Source organism: Macaca mulatta, chromosome 4 (genome assembly GCF_049350105.2).
Source record: "Macaca mulatta isolate MMU2019108-1 chromosome 4, T2T-MMU8v2.0, whole genome shotgun sequence".
NCBI classification, from domain to species: Eukaryota; Metazoa; Chordata; class Mammalia; order Primates; family Cercopithecidae; genus Macaca; species Macaca mulatta.
The window spans coordinates 70,771,622-70,791,480 of record NC_133409.1 but is presented as its reverse complement, the minus strand read 5'-3'; the positions used below and the strand labels follow the sequence as shown (position 1 = coordinate 70,791,480).

The 19,859-nt window shown below is 40.0% G+C and overlaps 1 protein-coding gene across 23 annotated transcripts in view; it reads right to left on the bottom strand.

The window, feature by feature from the left end:
* The window catches only part of ESR1 (estrogen receptor 1), a 436,798-nt gene that overhangs the window by 38,146 nt on the left and 378,793 nt on the right, over positions 1-19,859 (bottom strand). For all 23 annotated transcript variants that reach the window (XM_077999571.1, XM_077999568.1, XM_015137107.3 and 20 more), the window contains one exon: positions 9,158-9,291. In XM_077999571.1, the coding sequence (XP_077855697.1) occupies positions 9,158-9,291 (134 nt within the window). The remainder of the gene's footprint in view (positions 1-9,157; positions 9,292-19,859) is intronic.

Below are 19,859 nucleotides of genomic sequence, written 5' to 3'. Positions count from 1 at the left end.
TATGCTGGGAACAAGGACAGAGGGAGAGCATCTATGGCCTTTCCAAATATATGGCCTGATTGCAGCTCTAGTTCTTTGATTAGAGCAGGGAGGCCTTGACTTCAAAATTTTGGTAGGATATTAGACTGCTGAAGACTTTTTCCTTTGAAATAGAGAGTACAACAGAAATGATGATATTAACTTAGGTTTTTGCACTGTCTTATACATCACAACACTATCTCATACATCATAACTATAAGGTTGACAGTACTGCTTAGAAGTAGTTAGAGGTCCAGTGGCTTGATGAGACATTCACTAGTAGTTTAACGTTGTTGTCAGAAATTCCCTTGTGTCCTTCTGACTCCAGCTAATCCTACTCATCCTTGAAATCATCTTCATAAAATCAGTAAAACCAAATTACTAGGTTTTAAACAAAAACATAAGCTTTGAATAGAAACACAACTAAGCATTAACCAGCCTGCCCTATAGCCCAGAGGTCCTCAACCCCCTGGGTTGCAGACTGGTATCAGTCCGTGATCCATCAGGAACTGAGCCGCACAGCAAGAGGTAAGTGGTGGGCAAGTCAGCATCACTACCGGAGCTCTGCCATCTGTCAGATCAGCGGTGGCATTAGATTCTCATAGGAGTGTGAACTGCCCATGTGAGGGATCTAGGCTGTGTGCCCCTCATGAGAATCCAGATGCCTGATGATCTGAGGTGGATCAGTTTCATCCTGAAGCTATCCCCCACCCCACCCCACCCCATCTGTGGAAAAATTTTCTTCCATGAAACTGGTCCCTGGTACCAAAAAGGTTGAGGACTGCTGCTATAGCTCACTTTCTTATAGCCACTCACCACTTCGAAGTCACGTAGCCCCATCACAAAGTCCTAACTTCTATAGATAACATCTTTGATGTTTAAAAAAACAAACAAACAAACAAAAAACCCTCAAGTTTGCCGTTTTGAGATATTTTTCAGATCCTGCATTCCAATGAGTTCACTGCTGCCAGCCAGAGTGAGGACTCCCTCAAAAGGAACTGACCCAGTGCAAGAACGGAGTTTCTATATCGTTATTATCTCCTCCCCTATGTCCTAACCAATCAGTTACCCCCAGCTCCTCAGCCTCCTTCTTGCCAGAACTGCCTTAAAAAGCCAAGTCCCAGGCTTTTTCGAGAGGTGGATTTGAGGTTTCCTTGACTCCTTATTTGGCGGCCACACAATTATTAAACTCTTTCTCTGCTGCAACTCCTGCTGTTTGCTGTATTGGTCTGTTACCGTGCAACATGCCATCAAGCCTTGTGGTCCGATAATGTCCTCGTCACTCAGCAAAGGATCAGTCCTTAGCTAAGGACTCCTTTGTTGGGTCTCTGCAGCACTCAATGCTTACTTTCATTACAACCCTGAACTCATAATATTAAAATAATTGTTTAACTATCTTTGCCTCCTACCCAATCCAGTCCAGGGAGGAAGTGGACCTTACTCATTTTTACACGGGCTTGCCTGGCACAGTTCCAAGCATGATCAGTGGCTCCCCTGCAGTTTGCAGAATGGGTACTTTTCTAATATACTAGAGACTTATTTTATTTTATTGGAAATTCAATTATCTATGCCAGTAGTTTTCAAACTAGGTTCCACACGCTCCTGAGAATTAAAGATGGATTCTCATAGGTCTTTAAATTGTCTTTAAGAATTTTAAAATTGTATGCTTTTGTCTTAATGATATTCCAAAAGACACGAAGACATTAATATCAGAGTGCTCTGCATCAGTTAAGACAATGGTTCTAAATCCTGGTCACAAATTTTAGTCTTGGGGGATGGTTTTAAACAAATGTTGATATTAAGGCACCACTCCGGGATAATTACATAGGAATCTCTGGGTGTGGGTGCTCATACAGAGATTTTTCACAGAGTTCCCCTCCCCCATGCCCCCATTTGAATTGTGTGGTCAGTCTTAAGACACACCAATCTAGATAATCCATGGAACCCTGAACTGTTTCCTAAGTAACACATTTTTCACAGGTGCTTATGAATGCCTTAGAATCTAGCAGTTATATTTTAAGTATCTCAAATAAATACAGAACAGAAGCAAACAAAATGCATAAATGATGTGTTGCTGCCAAATCCAAATGACGGACGTTGCAGCACACTGGGCGAGCAAAGGTTTTGGCACCGTTCTGAGTGCAAGCAAGTGCTGCGAGAGCCCAGTTGGGGCCACATGCTGTGCAGCCTCCAATGTCAGATGCAAAGAGGCCAGGAGTCTGCCCCAGGCATGTTGCAAACAGCAACTTAATTACACAAAACATTGTTAGTATCAGTTTTCCTTTTAGTTTATATTTAATTTATGAAGTTGTTTTGCTTTTATACTTACATAAGAGCTATAAACATTTGCAGTTTATATTTGGTGCAGTTGTCAATTTAAGTAGAAGATACAATCATTCATATTTCAGCAACATTGGCATACTAAGAACATTTTAAGTCAGCACTGCGGGAATCAGGTGAGCATTTTTTCCTTTTGTCTTAAAATTTTTTTGAGATGGAGTTTTGCTCTTGTCACCCAGGCTGGAGCGCAACGATCTTGGCTCACTGCAACCTCTGCCTCCCAGGTTCAGGTGATTTTCCTGCCTTAGCCTCCCGAGTAGCTGGTATTACAGGTGCCTACCACCATGCCCAGCTAACTTTTTGTATTTTCAGTAGAGATGGGGTTTCACTATGTTGGCCAGGCTGGTCTGGAACTCCTGACCTCAGGCGATGCACCTGCCTCAGCCTCCCAAAGCATTTTTTTCCTTTTAACTGGGTCCATACATTATTCAAACTTAATGCCAATTTACATAATGTCTGGACCCTAGAGAAGGTAGGACAAAATGGTCATCAAATCGAGTATCTGGGAGATGGCATTCCCCTTTGTTGGTTCTCTTGAGGACACAAAATGATAGGCAGCTTCTCCTCCTGAGGTTCTGAATGTGAATGGAAAATGGCTGCTAACATCCAGAACAGTGCAAGGATTTCCCGTCTTTCAACACCTGCTGTCTTTTTTCACCTCCCATGAATTCACGCTAAAACTCCCTACATTTGCCCCAGGCTGCAGGCATTTGGCTGGTTTTCCTGGGTTTCAGAAGCTCCAAGAGAGCTCTGCAGCAAGATGCAGGACCAAATCCACACCATTTGGGACCTGAGATGATTCTATTCACAAGAACATCTTCATCATAAGAATGCAATCTTTTAACCCATAAGGGCAGGAGTGAAATTCTCCCACAGAATTTCCACGCACGACTTGATGTATTACCTGCTAAGAAGAGCAGAGTAATTTATTTCATAGTGACAAAAACTAAGGCTTTGTATTTGGAGGGCATAACATAAAAAGCTCAGTTACACTCATGTGCATCTACTGTATGCTAGGCACAGTGCAAGATGCTTTACTAACTGGTCATTCTTTCAATTGTCACAACAATTCTGTGAGTTAAGTGTCATTATTTCTATTTTTTAATTAGGCTCAGGGAAGCAGCTCATCAAAGGACATCGGTCATCCCCCTTCTGCCAAGGAAGTGGCAGAGTTGCCTCTCTTGAATTCAGTCCTCTCTCATGACAAAGTCCATGCCATAGCATGTTGTCAGGAAACTAACAGGGGACATGAGGCTTGCTTAAGGCAACACCAAAAGTTAGTAGCAGAGAAAGGCTCCAAAGTTGAGTGGCTGCCTACAGAATACAGTCAGCCAGAGAAGAGACAATGAACCACTTAATACTATGAAGTGCCATTTCTCTCAAAATAATGACAATAAGCAAGCTCCCTGGAGAGGAAGCTTGGCATTACAAAGGACTCCAGAGAGAATAGAATCCAATCTCCAATGTGACAACAATGGGCATACCTGACAATGTGTCCATTTACAATTTCCAAGGGCTGTTCCTGTCAGAAACCTTCGACTGTTGAGAATTAATGATTTTCAATGTTTACAGTCAATGTGTTTAAAAAATATTCTTTCGTCTAAATACAGGGACTCTCTGAATCATTGTGTTATTTCTAAACTTAAAAACATAAACGCTCCGAGTAATTGTCTAATAATATAAAGTGAGTGCAAATAATCCAGATCTGGAGAGAGAAAATAATCTTTGTGATGAGAACTTGTTATAATTAACTATGAAACAAATACTTCCTTGACCAGAGAGTGGCTTCTGATCAAAGCAAACAGAATGGCATCGGCTTCAGCATCCTTCGTTTCACGAGGGCACCATCATGGCAAGACATGCCACGTTAACAAAGCATGACTAGATGGCAGACAGCAGCTGGCACTGCTTCGTGTTTATGTTTAACATATATGTTCCTGTTTGACATTCCATAGTCCCATTTTTGCTAAACACTAAAGTACACATTTTAGAGATGTTGCCATAATTCTTTCTCCTATCTTGTTTTCCCTTAACTTTTCACGTGGGGTATTTAAATGTCTATGAATTTTGACCCGTATTCCCCTTTATTATTCCATCAATTGAAAGAGAAACGTTGTCTGAGGATCAGTTTTGGATGAACAGATGAGCAAGGCTATAGCACTTCAAGAGCATAAGACATACCCAGGGGAACAAGTGGCCCTGCTAACAGTGATGCAGAAGCTAGCAGCACACAGAGGGCACCTGGGTAACTGGAGGTTTGTGGAGTCGGGAGAGAAAAAGAGGAACTGCGGTTGAAGAGAGGACAGAGGGCTGGAATCACGGTCTGGCTGGTTCTCCAGGGAGAGAAATAGATAAAGTTACCAGGGCGAGATGTGCATGAGGCTCTTCAGAATTAAATATATAGAACTGTGGTCAAAGGGGTTCGGAAAAGAGGTAGAAATCATTATTAAATTGAATGTGAAGGCCAAACCAAATATTTATTAGAGAGTATAGATTTTTACATAGAAAGCTTTGACATATGAATTTTTCTGAGCCTTGAGGAACATTCACTGAAAGGGTGGTTTTCTGATAGAAGTGGGTTCTGAGGGGTTATGAGGTTAAGCAAAACCACAGCCCACTGATGAATGATGTGCCTACCTATGAGACGCCACAGCAGTTCACCAGAGAGTTTTCATCAAGGTCTCTCAACAGTAAGTTCCAATCACAATCAATTCTTTTCCACAAGATAAATGTTGCTCTCAATTTTCTCTAAATCTAATTACGTGGCATAATTAACAGTCTCAGGATAACAGCTATGGTGGTCTCTATTGTTGGTGTTGCACTGGAGTCCCCACATTTTTGTATTGTAAGCCTTGCTAAAGGCCTTTAAGCTAAAACACTTCATTACACTGAAAAAAAGGCATGAACCTACTCCATTTAAGCCAGAGATTCTCATCGGTGATGATGATAGCTGTTGTTGACTAAGGGCCTAATGTGGTCCATGAACTGCAACACACGCTTCATACACAATTTCCCCCTTATCCACAATAACCCAAGGAGATGGGTCTTGCTTTTTCCATTTAATAATTTGATATCATCTAGATCTGTGGAGCACTCAAGAGCATGATACATTTCAGAATGGTAAGAACAGATGGGAAAAATGAGGACTTTCCAGGTCCTCCTGGCCATGTCTAGCAAATAAGCATCTATTAAATGACTGAATGATGTAACATCTGTTGACAGTCCACAGGCTAAATAGACTGTGAGGAATCAAAAAAAAATACAAATAGTTTATAGGGAGATTAGGAAATATGTGCATAAAGAGTGAGAGAAAAATCCAGGTTAACATAAAAAATGCAAAGAAAAAAATTCCACACAACAGTAACATTCTTTTTTGTGTATGTGGCACAAAGTCCATAGTAGGAACTCAATAAACATTGAATTATTTAATAAATGAATGAAATCAACCAACTAACCAAATGCTAGATTGTGGGGTAGTGACTCTAAGAATTGAAATAGTCTAGAGAGGAAATTTATTATGGACTGGAGTAGTGAGCTGGGCCTAGAAAAATGAGAAACATTTGAATGATATACAGGAAAACTGAATTCCCACTGGGTACAAGAGATACCGTGGGGAGGCCCAGACCCTGTACCATGGCCCGCTTTGCAGCTCCAGCTCCCATCCTTTCTCTACAGCTGCTGCTTCGTGGGCTTTTGCCTTGAGCCCATCGCTTCTGTTCCGATTTGCCCTACACTTGAGCTCTGCCCAGCTAGTTCTCAGAATGTCTTGAAGTTGGCATCTTTGGATTAACCAGGAATGCCTCTGTCCTTTGGTGTGGAGTGGAAAAATAAACAATGTGTGTCCTATGGATGATTCTGGGTTTTTGCAAGCAAAGTAATAAATTATTCTAAATGGGGCAGAAATGATGACGAATATCTCCCACTCCCAAGCAGCTGTGAAGATGGCTTCCCATGGAAATTTTGGCATTGGAGAGACCCTCTCCAAACTTCCAGAAAGACATTCCGAGCAGGTCCTCACAACAACCTTTCAATTCCCCTTGTGCCTCGGCCACAAAATCGGGGCCAATATAAACCCAGCCTACTCAGACCTTGGCGACTGGGGCTCAACACAAAACCTTGGGTTCCTCCATACACTGAGGTTTTGTTTCCCAGGCGTCAGAAAGGCATCTTCTAGCTCAGGTTTCCTGAACTGTTTCCAGCTTGGCTTCTGTCAGAGATTCCTGGAGTCAGAGCCACTTGGTAATTGGTCTCATGATAGGTAAAGCTGCCCCATATCAGAGCCATGAATTGGTTGGACTTTTAGAAAAATACTTATCTCCAGTTGTGGGGAAAAATTGTTGATTGTGGTATGACCACATGCTTCATATGACCCGTTGCTTTTTTTATTTGAAAAAGGCTCCTAATGCTACAGCATTGTGTGTCAGAGTCTTGCCCTCTTTGATGCTGTTTTTCAGGAACAATAGGAGACACAAGGAGCCCTGCTCAGCAGCAGATCCACTTTTCTGCGGCACAGCTCACTTTTATAGGGAAGAGAGTGGTTTCGCTTTGTACAGGGTTGAGAAACAGCTTCTGTTTGCTTACGGCTCTCCTGAGCCAGCAGTACCGTCCTTGATAGAAAAGAGGAGCTGCCAGCCGCTGTGTTATCTCATGAAAAAGACAACTGTAAACTATGTCAGCATACAGTGCCTTGTATTTCTGCAACAGCGTTTCTGCCCTTCAAGAGCAAAGAAGTGCACAGAAGATCCTAAGAAATAAGTGAAGGAACAAGGACGGAGTATGAAACTTTAACTAGTCTGAGAAGGAGGCAGACAGGGGCCAAATCCTGCAGTGGGAAATACAGTCTTGAGGTTTGGGTGCCAGTCTTTAATAAAATACTTTCTTGTGAGGGCTGAAAGTTTTTCCCCCTGGGTTGTAAAAACCCTGGGTCTATGAATCCAATGTTTTGATGGCCAAAATCCTGATTTTTTTTGTATAATAGTTAAAAAAATTCACTCTGTCATAGGAGCAGAAACAAAACAATAATGCAGGAAAAGTCTATATGGATGTGGAGGAAATATTTTTTATTATCGAGATCAGAGCATCCACTATCTGGATCATACAACTCTGGCTAATTTTACTTCCTGTCTGGGGTACTTTTTCTTAGTAAAAGTGCGGGGTGGGGAGTCTTAACACTTAATAGGCCTGCCTTCCCTGAAGTTCCCAGATTGCCCACATGAAAGCTGTCAGCACGCGCCAGCCCTCCACCGAAGAAGGCACAGGTTCAGGACCTGGCACCATGTAGCCGAGTGGCACTGCTCCCAGAACTCTCATCCAATAAAGAGCCATTGTGGGATCTGGACCCTACAATGTACAGGACAAATGACCGAAATGAAAAGCACAATGCACTTGAGTGGAACCAGAAACTTGAATGGAGTGGTAATCACTTCCTTAGTGTGGATCACATCATTTATCATGGGACTTCATTCTGTAATTCAGTCCTTGCCTAGTGTAATAGTACAGATTTCCATTTATCAGTTGATAAGTGAGAATGATTACTGTGATAACCATTAAGCAACACAGGTTACTAGTGGTGGTGGGGAAGAGAAGTGGAAAATTGTCATGGGAGGTGGGAAGGGATCAGCACTCATCAGAAAGAGACAAAAACATCAGAAAAGAGAAGGAAGGGCTGATTCCATTAAGCAGCACCATTCCTAGCAGTGGTGGGGAAGAAAAATGAAAAATTGTTAGGGCAAGTGGGAAGGGATTGGCACTCATCAGAAAGAGACAAAAACACGTGCAAAGACAAGGAAGTGCTGATTCTCTATATATGTGATCAATACAAGCTGCAGTTGAGCTATTGAAGAATTTGAGACTATGTCTAATGGCATAAGAAACTAAGTCAGGCCCAGGGCTTCAAAATGGCTGTGATTTCTATGTGAGAATGAGGAATGAGGCACAAAGTGGAGTTAGAGCCAGGGGGAAAGGTGGAGCTTAAGGGGAGCTGCTGTACAGCTGATACCCAATGTGAGCTTTAGGTCCCAGAGGCTGTAGAGCTAGAGCTTAGATCCAAATACCAAGAGGCTGGGAGGAGTCAGTGCACTAAATCAGGCTGAACCATAGTTTCCATCTGGGTGACATAGAGTGACTCTTTCTTTATACAACAGCCAACCTCACTACATTAAAAAACAAAACAAACAAACAAAAAAAACCAGATGTTGCTCTTAGCTAAGCTTTCTCAAGTAAATAAATACGAAGGGGCAGTAGAATTAGACTTCATAGAGCAAATGGAAAATGCTCTGTCAGCTGGACAATTTATTGCATTCCACATTCTTCTGTTTTAGAAACAGGTTTTTCTATCTCTAAGCCAACTATATTTTTAGCTAATCAGTTTCGACCAGAAACATGGTCTGTCTCAAATAACCCTCTTTCTTTACTATCTGGAGCCTGGAATTGGTCACAATTTCTTAGCAGAGTTACTTGGTCTACTTATTTTCAGACATAATATAACTATCAACTAACATATGTCTATATACATGTACCATTTGAACAAAAACATCCTCATATCTGTGAAAGCATACAAAAATTTCAGCTCAAAGGCCATTTGATTTAATGCCAAATTACAATTTTTCATGCATCTATTCGGCTAGCATGGTTCTACCTCTATAAGGAATCTGCAATGTTGGTAAGTTATTTTAAATGTGTGTCAGTAGTTTCTTTCTATTTATGACATTATGCCTTTGGAGTGGGTAGATTGTATCTGGTTGAAAAATACAAATAAATGTTTAATCCAGCATTGAGTTCTCTCATGTTATCAACTCACCAGAATTAAGCAAAATAATAGATTTGAGGCACACAAACTCCTCTCCCTGCAGATTCATCATGCGGAACCGAGATGATGTGGCCAGTAACATGTCGAAGATCTCCACCATGCCCTCTACACATTTTCCCTGGTTCCTGTGAAAACATAGCAAAAACAAATAAAAAGATTAAAAAATAGAAAATCTTCCACAAGACATGAAAGGGTTCACATTCATAAAAATCCACTGGTTCTAAATCTTTAACAAAAAACTATCAGCCATTGTCTTCATGGAGTATGAACATTCATTTGAATTCCAGAAGGCAAAACAAAAATATAATTTCCCATCAATAAAACATTCTCATTTCAACTTCTTAGAAGAGGTAGATAGTTCAGTCCTCAAGTCTGCCATGTTAAATATGGAATTCTTCAACCTATGGGTAATTGAAAATGATGAAGATTTGGATAAATGATTTATCTAATACACATATATTGATCTGCTACTATATTCTAGACAATGCGGTAGTTCTGGGAATAAAAACATGGCCTCGGCTCAAGATGCTCATGGCCTTCAACTAATATAACAAGTCCTGATAGATGTGTTTCGTGGTACTTTTGAAGTACAAGAACAACTACAATAACTATGGGCTATGGTTGGGCTGAGTCCCTTGGTGTTGCAGGGGATGGTATGTAAGGATTCGCCTAATAGGTGGCATTCAAGTGGACGCTTTAAGATAATGTAGGGTTTCATCAAGCAGAGGTGCGAATGCCTCCTTGGAAGAGGGTCCTAAACATGTGAGGAGGAGCATGAAAGAACATAGAGCAGTGTGTTGGAAGTCAGGAGGTGGCAGATTAATCTGGGAAAACAGAAAAATGTCAGATCATGACATTTTTAGAAGTCCAGGCTTTTAACCTTGGCATCAAGAATTTAACATTAGTAGTTGCAACTATTAAATAAGCAAACCAAAGGTTCATAACATGCAGTACTTAAAAACATGTGTCTATATCTTTTCCATAGGGTTGTTGAAGAATTTGAATGAGATACTACACACGAAAGGAATTCATTCATTTTTTTTTTTTTTTTAATCACAGGTTGAATTTTGGCATGATGTGTTTGAGGGGGTTAGAAAGAAGTTAAAATATTTTATGCATGCACAGATATAGATTTGTGAAATATATAAACAATTAAAATAAATAAATTAAAACTAAACACATTGTTTAGCACCTTGTTTTGTTTCTAGTTAATAGATCTTGGAGTTCTCCATCAACTTTTTTTGACAGCTCAGTATGTTTTCACTGAACAGAATGCTAAACTTTCCTTAATCACTTCTTTCTTGGGTGACATTTCTTTCTTTTCAAGTATTTTGTCGTTAAAAACATTTCATTCAATGACTATCCTTGTGTTTATGTCTTTGGATACGTGTACAGATAGCTATAGAATAAATTCTTAGAAATAGAATTGCTAGATAAAAGGGCTTATGAATTTTAAATTTTGATAGTTCAAACATTGCTTTCAAATAGCTTATACAATAGACTGTTGATAAGAGAATATATTCGTATAGGCTTTCTCTAAACTGCCTGCTCTTGTCCTTTGCACATATTTTTCTGTTATATGTCATTGTCACATAGATTTTTAAGAGTTCTTTAAATACTATAGTAATAGGCCATTTGTCATATGTATTTTTAATTGTTTTTCTTAGGGTTTTTTTTGTTTTGTTTTTTCTTCTGTTTTTTTTTTCTGGTATTTTCTTCTGCAAAACATTTAATAGAGAATTAAATTTACCGAATGTTTCATTTATGGCTCTAGAACATTACATCTTGCTTTTAAAAGCAAAGACAAATAAAAAATTTACATATAAATATATATAACATAACATATAAAAATTATCTTATATTTCCTTCTAGTATACTTCCATGTTTTCATGTTTAAATTTTTGATCTTCTGGGGTTTATTCATTTGTATAACAATTTTATTGAAAGATAACCACATAACATATCATTTGCCCATTTAAAGAGTGTGAATCAATGGATTTCAGTATATTCACAATGTTGCGCAACCATTTTGGGGGATTTATTTTGGTGTAAGGTATGAGAAAAAGATCCAATTAATATTTTTTCAAGTAGCTCATTAGTTTTCCATCTTTTCCACAGATGTTCTTTTCTTTGACTTAAAAAATGTTGATTACTTCTGATATATTCATATACTTCTTACGAGTGACCTCTAAGATTAGCATTATTATTTCCATTTTCCAAATGAGGGGATTAGGACTCGAGATTGTTACGTCAAATCACATTGCTTACCAACCCAAAGAAAGAATTCCAACAAGAAGATCTTCTCTGTCTTTAATTCTTGCTCTACTTTAATTCATTCAACAAGATTTACTGAGAGCCTATTACATACTAGTCCTTATGCTCAACATTAGAGTACCGAGAAGAAAGCCATGGGCACTGTCAATAAAGAGATCTAGAATGGGAACAAGACAGACAAGGAGAAAGCCAGGTGCAAGACACAGGAAAAGGTCTAGAAAGAGAGCTTTTTGCATCTAACATCAGTCTCCCCAGATTCAACCCATCTCAATATTGAAGCAATTGTCATCCTGTTCCCAAATAAAGTGAAATGAGGTTTTTTATGTAAAGTTCATGGAATGGAGTGTGGCACACAGTAAGGACCACCTTTAAGTATTACCTATAGATATACTGATAAATACATGGATATGTCAAGGGAGAGGCTGGCCTTTTAACTTGAAGGAGTCAGAAAAAACTGCCATGTGCATTTTGCTTTGACTATGAAAATCTGGATGCATGGAAGCTCCATAGAAGCAGAGCAGGAACTTCGAGAGGTATGCTGCCCAACGTGGGGCCGACAGAGTGCTCACACCAAAGGCTCCACTGGCATTGAGTGGGGAGAACATACTACAAGTGGGTTCTTCTTGTCATGGAGTTGAATTTTTTTTAAAGTAGTTCATCTTCTTTCTAGTGAAAAAATAAACAAGGATAGGGGAAAATGTTTGGAGGATGAAGCTTTAAAAATAACAACTCATAGCCAAAATAGAGAAATGTTCCTTTCTCAGTATAAAGTCTCTGTTTACTTAACAGACTGCACACCGGCAGGGGAGGAAGTCTCAGTGTGGGAGGGAGCCTGTATTCACCTGCTGTGAGCAAAAGTTCAGTTCAGAAACTGAGAAAGTGGAGACTTAACAATTCTCCTTTCTTCTTGTCCTTTTTCAATCGTCTCCCATAGTTTCCCATGAAGAGCTCGTTCTTGACTCTTCCAGCAAGAGTGTATTTTTCTGAGCCTCTTCTCGTTGGATACCCTGTTATTCCTAACCAGCAATTATTACTTGTCAACAATATAACGCTTGCTCTACGGCACGCATTAGGAGCTGTAGACTGTACCCTCAGGGATGGTGTATACCCCAAACTCTCAATTCAGTTCTCACACACGTGTGTGTGTGTGTGTGTGTGTGTGTGTGTGTGTGTGTGTATGTTCCTTTAGGGGATGTGGAGAGGGCATATGTTGACTATTAATCATAGACATATTATGATAGGAAGACCCCAGAGCCTACCTTCCATGCAAACACATGTGTTTCATGTTTTGGTGGTGTGCATCTGAACTGCGAGGACTTCTGGGAGGATATTCAAAGCAATGAAGCTGCACTTTTCTAAGCAGTGCTGTTTAGAGGCTACAAGAAGTTTATCTTGATATACTCTTATGAATAAAATCACTCTGTTTTTCAATGGGAGCAACTTAGTTGGTCTAAGCACTTTAGCGAATCCACTATTTGTATAATAAGTAAAAATTATGTACTTTGATGACTCTGATGATAGTTTTGTTAAATTATCCAAATGTTGCCTGAGTCTCAATGACTGGCCAATTATGTGGTAACTATGGGTCTCTCACTAGTATTTTTACAAGGTGAAAAGGCTTGCCACGTGAGCTAGTGAAAAAGTGATTTGTCAACCTACAATCTGGCACAAATCTATGTGGACTTTGAAAATGAGATAGATACTTGTCACCTGCCTGATGCAAAGAAACTCTTCAGTGTCTACTGAGGTCATTATGCATTGTGGTCAGGGCTTCATTTTCAAAGTCTAGCCAAAATACTCTATACTAACTTCAAGGAGCAAGTCAGACTAGAGCTCAGTTTCAGTGGGTATGGATGGATCGCTGGCATCAGAAATGGGGTGATTACTACAAATCTGGAGGTAACATGACTGTAAAAGACAAAATTAGTCTAAATCCATGAAGTGCTCCTGAGGCTGAGAAGCACGTGGGGTATGGAAAAACAAGATTTATTTTTAAAGGAAGCACACAGCTCCAGTTATAGATCAGGAGTAGTTTATCAAGCAGACCAGCCTATGACTCCCGCTGTGAGACGTGACAGCCTGCGGTGATGAACTTCTCTACGGATTATGTCAGTCTGGTTTTCAGAGCACCTCAAAATCCCCTTGTGGGGAGCGTTGTTCTGCTACTTATCCTCTTCAAATGTGGTCCATTTGCACTTAAGTAATGGGGGAAAGAACTAGACTTGACAGAGCATTTGCTCGTGGCATGTTCTGGAAGTTTCTTCTCTATAAAAATAAAAGCCTGTTTTTTCAGAAGCTCTAAGGCATCTCTTCCTCCACATGGAAAATAAAGAGCTCTAATGAGGGTGTGCAGACCAAACTCTCACTTGTATATCTTCAAAAATATGCCTTACAAAATGTAAGGTTACCCATTAGCATCTCTTCATATAAAAGGAAACTGATAAATGGAAACTGAGAAAACCCAGGGGATCAACATAAGACATTTAATTTAGCTGTCCTGAAAAAAAGTACAATATGGTTTTTAAAAGGTAACAAATTAAGATGCTATTCAAAATCAATAGTGGCAAGATTGGATGTATTTAAAGAGCTTCTTTGTCTTCAACACTACAAAATCTCTCAGCATGTGCTCAAAATGCTGAGAATCCATAAATATTTATATGATCAAGAGGTTTACATATGCAGCTCTGAAGTATGGAAGAAAGTGATGAAGATGGAAACTGTAAGTGATATATCTTGAAAGATGCAAAATTTAAAATGAAAGTTGTTTAGACTCTTGAGTCCAGCTGCCTGGGTTCAAACCTTGATGCCGCTATTTACTAACTTTGTGACCTTGAACCAATTACTTAAACTCTGTGTGTCTGAATGAGTATATAGACAGAAACACCACATTGTACTGTCAGTTGCAATTAAGCCATTGGGATTTGATGGTTGTTTGATATAGCAGTTAGCCCATGTAAATTAAAAAAGAAATTGGTACTGGAAGTGAATACTGCCATGAAAAATGTTTATTCCTAATACCAGGTAGGAAGAAAACATAGCAAGCTAGGGAGCCCTGTTACAACATTGCAAACTATCTGCTCTGAAAGAACTTGGCAGGTAGACTACATGCCTGGGGAGGTGGTCAGAATGAGACCAATAGTGTGTAGTGGACACTCTGGCAGCCATTGGTAAGGTGTTGCAAGAAAGATGTGAGATTGGGCAAGAATTGAATGGTTCTCAAGCAAAAATGGAAGGGAATGGAGCAAGATCAAAGATAAATGGCCTTATAAGATTGGAAGAACCAACAGTTTTTGGCCATGAAATATTAAGAGATGAAATGTAAAAGGGTCTTGAGCATGGAAGACCAAGTAAAACTTCTTTGTTTACTAAGTGACTCCATCTTGTGGCAAAGGGTGACAGCAGAAGGGTATGTCCTCACCATCCCAACTAATTATTTCAAGTAGTCTCAAGCGAGTCACCATTAAGTCATGAGGGAAAAGCCGAAGCACTAAGAGGCAAATAAGAATATCAGGCTCGTTGGCGAGGACATGAGGAAAAGCAAACCCTGGCACATTGTTGTTGAATATGTAAATTACTAAAACCATTATGGAAGTACTACAGAGGACCCCGCCCAAAATTAGAAATATAATTATCATTTGATCCAATAATCCCACTACTGTGTATATATCCAAAGAAGATGAAATCAACATGTTGAAGAGATATCTGCACTCCCAAGTTCATTGTAGCATTATTCACAATAGCCAAGATATGGAATCAACCTGGGTGACCATCAACAGATGAATAGAAAAAAGAAAATGTGGAATATATGTACAACGGAATGCTATTCACCCTTTAACAAGAAGGAAATCCTGTCATTTGCAACAACATGGATGAACTTGGAGGACATTATGTTAGACATTGCTCCCAAATGACCAAAGGGCTATAAGAAATGTAATTCTATAGCACCCTGCTTTACAGATTTGAATCATTTCCAACTGGCATGATTAGTAAAGGAACAAATAGTATGTAGCATTTAATGTGGGTCTCAAAACGTTGACTGAGTGAGAAGGAAAGAAATTTGAGGAATTTCCAGAAAGATTAAATGGTATCAGAAAGGCCAAGAGGTGGGAGAAGAGAAGGCCTGTTCAGGGAATCTTGAGTGATCTAGTTGGTAGAGTTCGCTATTTGTAAAGACAGAAACTGGCAAAGAGGGCTGAGTCAGACTGTGAAGAGTGGTTAATAAAAGGCTCCTGAGATGAAACGGGAGATAATGTGTAAGGGAAGACCATTAAGAGCTTACCAGTGGGTGAAACGATCATGTAAACACTTTTGTTGTGACTAATTTGGCATCAGTGCACAAAGGAGAGTGGGGGAGAGAGAAGAGTCTGGAAGAGATGGCAGGTAGGAGGAAGGGGAGAGAAGACATGAGACAGCACCGTGGTGATAAAGAGAAATCAGGGCTGTTCTGAAAATCCTTTGTTGATCTGAAGGAAAAATCAACAGATTTTGGTGAATGATCCTGGGTGTTGGCAATGAGGAAGGATTTAAAGACTCCTCTGGAACTGTATGTTAGGATGGATGAAAAGATGATAAAAGAAAGCGAGAAATTAGCAGAAAGAGGGAAATTCAGAGATTTGTCATTTGCTAGTAGAAGAAAACAACTTCCCTTAAAAATGATTGAGCTAAAATTTCACGAGACTAAGTCAAGACAACAGAAAATTGATAACGTGGGTCTGAAACTTGAGAGAGGGACAGTGCTAAATATATCAATTTGATGAGTTTTTTTTTTCCCCACTTACTAAGAGTGGGCATCTTTTCAAATAAATTTGTTAAAATATACCTCATCCTTTAAATGGGTGCCTGGTATTTCACTGTGTTCACATGTATTTAAGGACTCTTATTATAGGCATTTATATTATTTCTAATTTTCAGCTACAACAAACAATGTGCAATTATTCCTATACATATATTTTCTACACTTACAAAAGTATGCAGAAAAAAAATCCTTACACATACAATAGCAGAATCAAGGGGTATAAACATTTAACCATTTACTAAGTATTGCCAAAACGCCTTCCAAAAAGGTTATACCAATTTACACTGCCCCCATGAAAGCATAAAATATCCAGAAATACAGATTTTGGAGATATCTGAATAGAAATCATTGAAACTGGAAAAGCGAGTGAGTTCACTAGGGAAGAAAGAGAGAGACAGAGACAGAGAGAAAGAAGGAGAGAGAAAGAGAGATGAGAGAAACAGATTGAGAGAGAGAAAGAGGGAGAGATTGAGAGAAAGAGAGGGTAAGAGAGAGAGGAAGAGAGATTAAGAGAAAGAGAATGGGAGAGAGACTGAGGAAGAGAAAGATTGAGAGAAGGGGAAAGAGAAAGAGAGATTGAGGGAGAGAAACATTGAAAGAGAGAGGGAGAGAGCAAAGGAGGAAGGGGTGAGAAACTGTCAGAGGGAGGCAATTTGGGAGCGACAGCATCTCCAGCATGAGAGGACGAGGTGAAATGGCCCAATCAAGAGGACAAATGGTTGAACGGTCAGAGGTGTGGCTGGACAGGAGCAACCAAGATGTTAAATGTCAGAAGGTCTAAAGGAATAGATGGTAGAATGAGACAGACTAAGGGAGGGACTGAGGGAGGGAGGGAAGGAGAGAGTAATGAAAACAGATGAATGCAGAATCAATATCATCACAGGACAGAAATACCTTTTTCTAACTCAAGGATATGAGAAGAAATAAATGTGAATGCAGAAATTCTGAGAGGTTAATTCTTTAGTAAACAAATGTGATATTATTTGCAGAGAATATGGGAAGGTAGCCTGAGGCTGGAGCCTCTAGGAACTCAGAAGCATCGGTGAAAGCTGCTAGGGCCCTGGATGGGCTAAGGCACAAACTCCTTAGCAATGCCCTTGGGTTTCTGGCCCTTGTCCAATCTCTTCAAGAGTCCATTTCTTACTTCCCACCTTGCAGTTTATACTGCAGGATACTTGTGAACAAAGGCAAGTTTTTCAGAACACCTGCCCGTGCTGTCTGCTTGGATCACCACTGCCCACCCCACCTCACCCACATCCTGCCCTTGGATGTGTCCTTCTCATCCTTCATGGCACAGACTGGGTCCAGGGAAACTTCTTTGCAGTTCCACTATGCTCTACTCTTCCCTCCTTTGGGTTATATGCTTTTTCTCTGTGCTGTGCGACTGTCCTTTATATCAGACTTTTTCTGTAAAAGACCACAGGACAACTATTTTAGGCTTTGTGGGGCCATTACAGTCTCTGTGGCATCTACTCAAGTCTGATGTGTGTTTTTTTTTGTTTGTTTGTTTTTGTTTGTTTGTTTTGAGATGGAGTCTCGCTCTGATGTTTTCATGCAAAAGCAGCTGTGAACAAAATGTAACCAATGATTACGACTGTATTTATTTATTTATTTTGTAAATAAATAAATTTACAAATTTATTTATTTGCCTAACTTGCCCCCCCGCCCCCACCTTCTATCACTGTTCTACATTCAGTGAGTTTATTGAGCACTGATAAAGTGTAGATGTGTGTCCCCTCCAAATCTCACATTGAAATTTGATGGCAGTGCTGGAGGTGGGGCCTGGTGGGAGGTGTTCGGGGTGGATCCCTCACAACTGGTTTGGTGCCATCTTTCCATAATGAGTGAGTTCTTCCTCTTTCAGTTCATGGGAGAGCAGGTTGTTTAAGGAGCCTGGCGTCTCTCTTGCTCTCTCCTTTGCCATGTGAAACGCCTGCTGTCTCTTTGCCTTCCACCATGAGTAAAAGCTTCCTCAGGCCTCACCAGAAGTAGATGCTGGCGCCACGCTTCTTGCACAGCTTGCAAAACCCTGAGCCAAATAAAACCTCTTTTCTTTATAAATTACCTGGTGTCAGGTATTCCTTTATAGCAGCACAAAATGGACTAACACAAGCCCCGACCACAGCCCCTACTCGTTGATAAGAATATAGTAATGACCAGGACAGCAATGTGTCTTTCTCAAAAGGAGCTTACAACATAGGCGGGCAGAAGATACTTTTTAAAACACAAAATAAAAAAAAGAAACAAAGTTGTAATTAGGGTATGAAGGGAAATGCATGGTATTTTAATATGCTATGGTAGTGAAAACCAGGGACTCTCTGTGGAAGGGAAGTTTGAAATGGTGAGGGACATCCACATGGACCTTAGCGAATTGTGGACCTGGAGCTCAGAGAAACACTGGGGTCTGGAGAAGCAGCTTTGGGGGTTGACAAGGGAGCCTGCCTGAGTGCACAGAGGGAGAGGAGAGATGGCATCTTGGGGGAAGACAGCCTAAGAGAAAGATGAGCCTGTAAAAGACACACAGAGCAGGGGGAGGTAGAAGAAAGCACTGAGGAGGAGGGGTGTCCCAGGTCAAGAGGAGGCATCAATTGTGTTGATGTCTAAAGAAGTCAAGGAAGAGAAGCATGGATTTGAAGACCAGACTGAGATCGTATCCAGTTTTTTGTTTTTGTTTTTGTTTGTTTCTTTGTTTTTGTTTTGTTTTCAGCAGGGTTGGGCAGCCTGGGGATCAAAGTGAAGAAAGTAGACAGTGGATGTGGCTCAAGGTGGATGACTGACTCTCTAAGTATGGAGAAAACTTGAGGGCATAGAAATTCTAGAAGGTAGTCTTGCAGTGACTTATTATGGGGCTTAGGATGAAACCAGAGGAAAATGAAATCAGAAAACTGTTTATGATAAAAGAATAGAAAGTATTATAGTAAGTATCAAAGATCAAGTAGGCTCAGAAAGAACAAGGGGTGGGAGAAGTGGAGGTTACAGAAATTATAGTCCTAAAGAGGGAGCTTCTAATCTAAGATACTGCTGGTAGTAGAGTTCCTGGAGGTGGCATCTACTCTACTCTACATCTATTCTACTAATGTAGAGGTAAAACTAAATAATGGAAATGTAAAAGCTTAAGAACGCTGAGACCACAGTGCCTATCCTTATAACAAAGCACAATATTAAACAAACAGTTGACTAACAATTGACAAAAGGCCTATTTTGAAAAATTACCCAGGACTCATTTGTTTCTGACTCTTCAACGACCTCCCAACTTTGAGGTGTTTCCCTCTGCCGATGATTCTGAACAAATGCAATGATCTGAAGGTTACAAGAATGGGATTGATGATCTCACCAGAAGGACAGCATGTCTCTCTCATGCCCAACCTTCCTTCTGCCCACCTGTCAACATGCAAAGCCAATGGCCTTGGGCAAAACTCTACAATTATATGTTAGTGTTCTTTAACTGTTGCGAGCTATGGGTCAAGGCAAATGGGCTAAAAATATATCATGATAACCCGCAAAAATGTCATTCCTCTTAGAGAAGGCAGTGTTTAGATAGAAAATGAAAGAAAAAATGGAAGAAAATTAAAAAAAATAGGAGAAATTTTTAAGATATGGCCAGAGGATCATCATCTCAGAGTT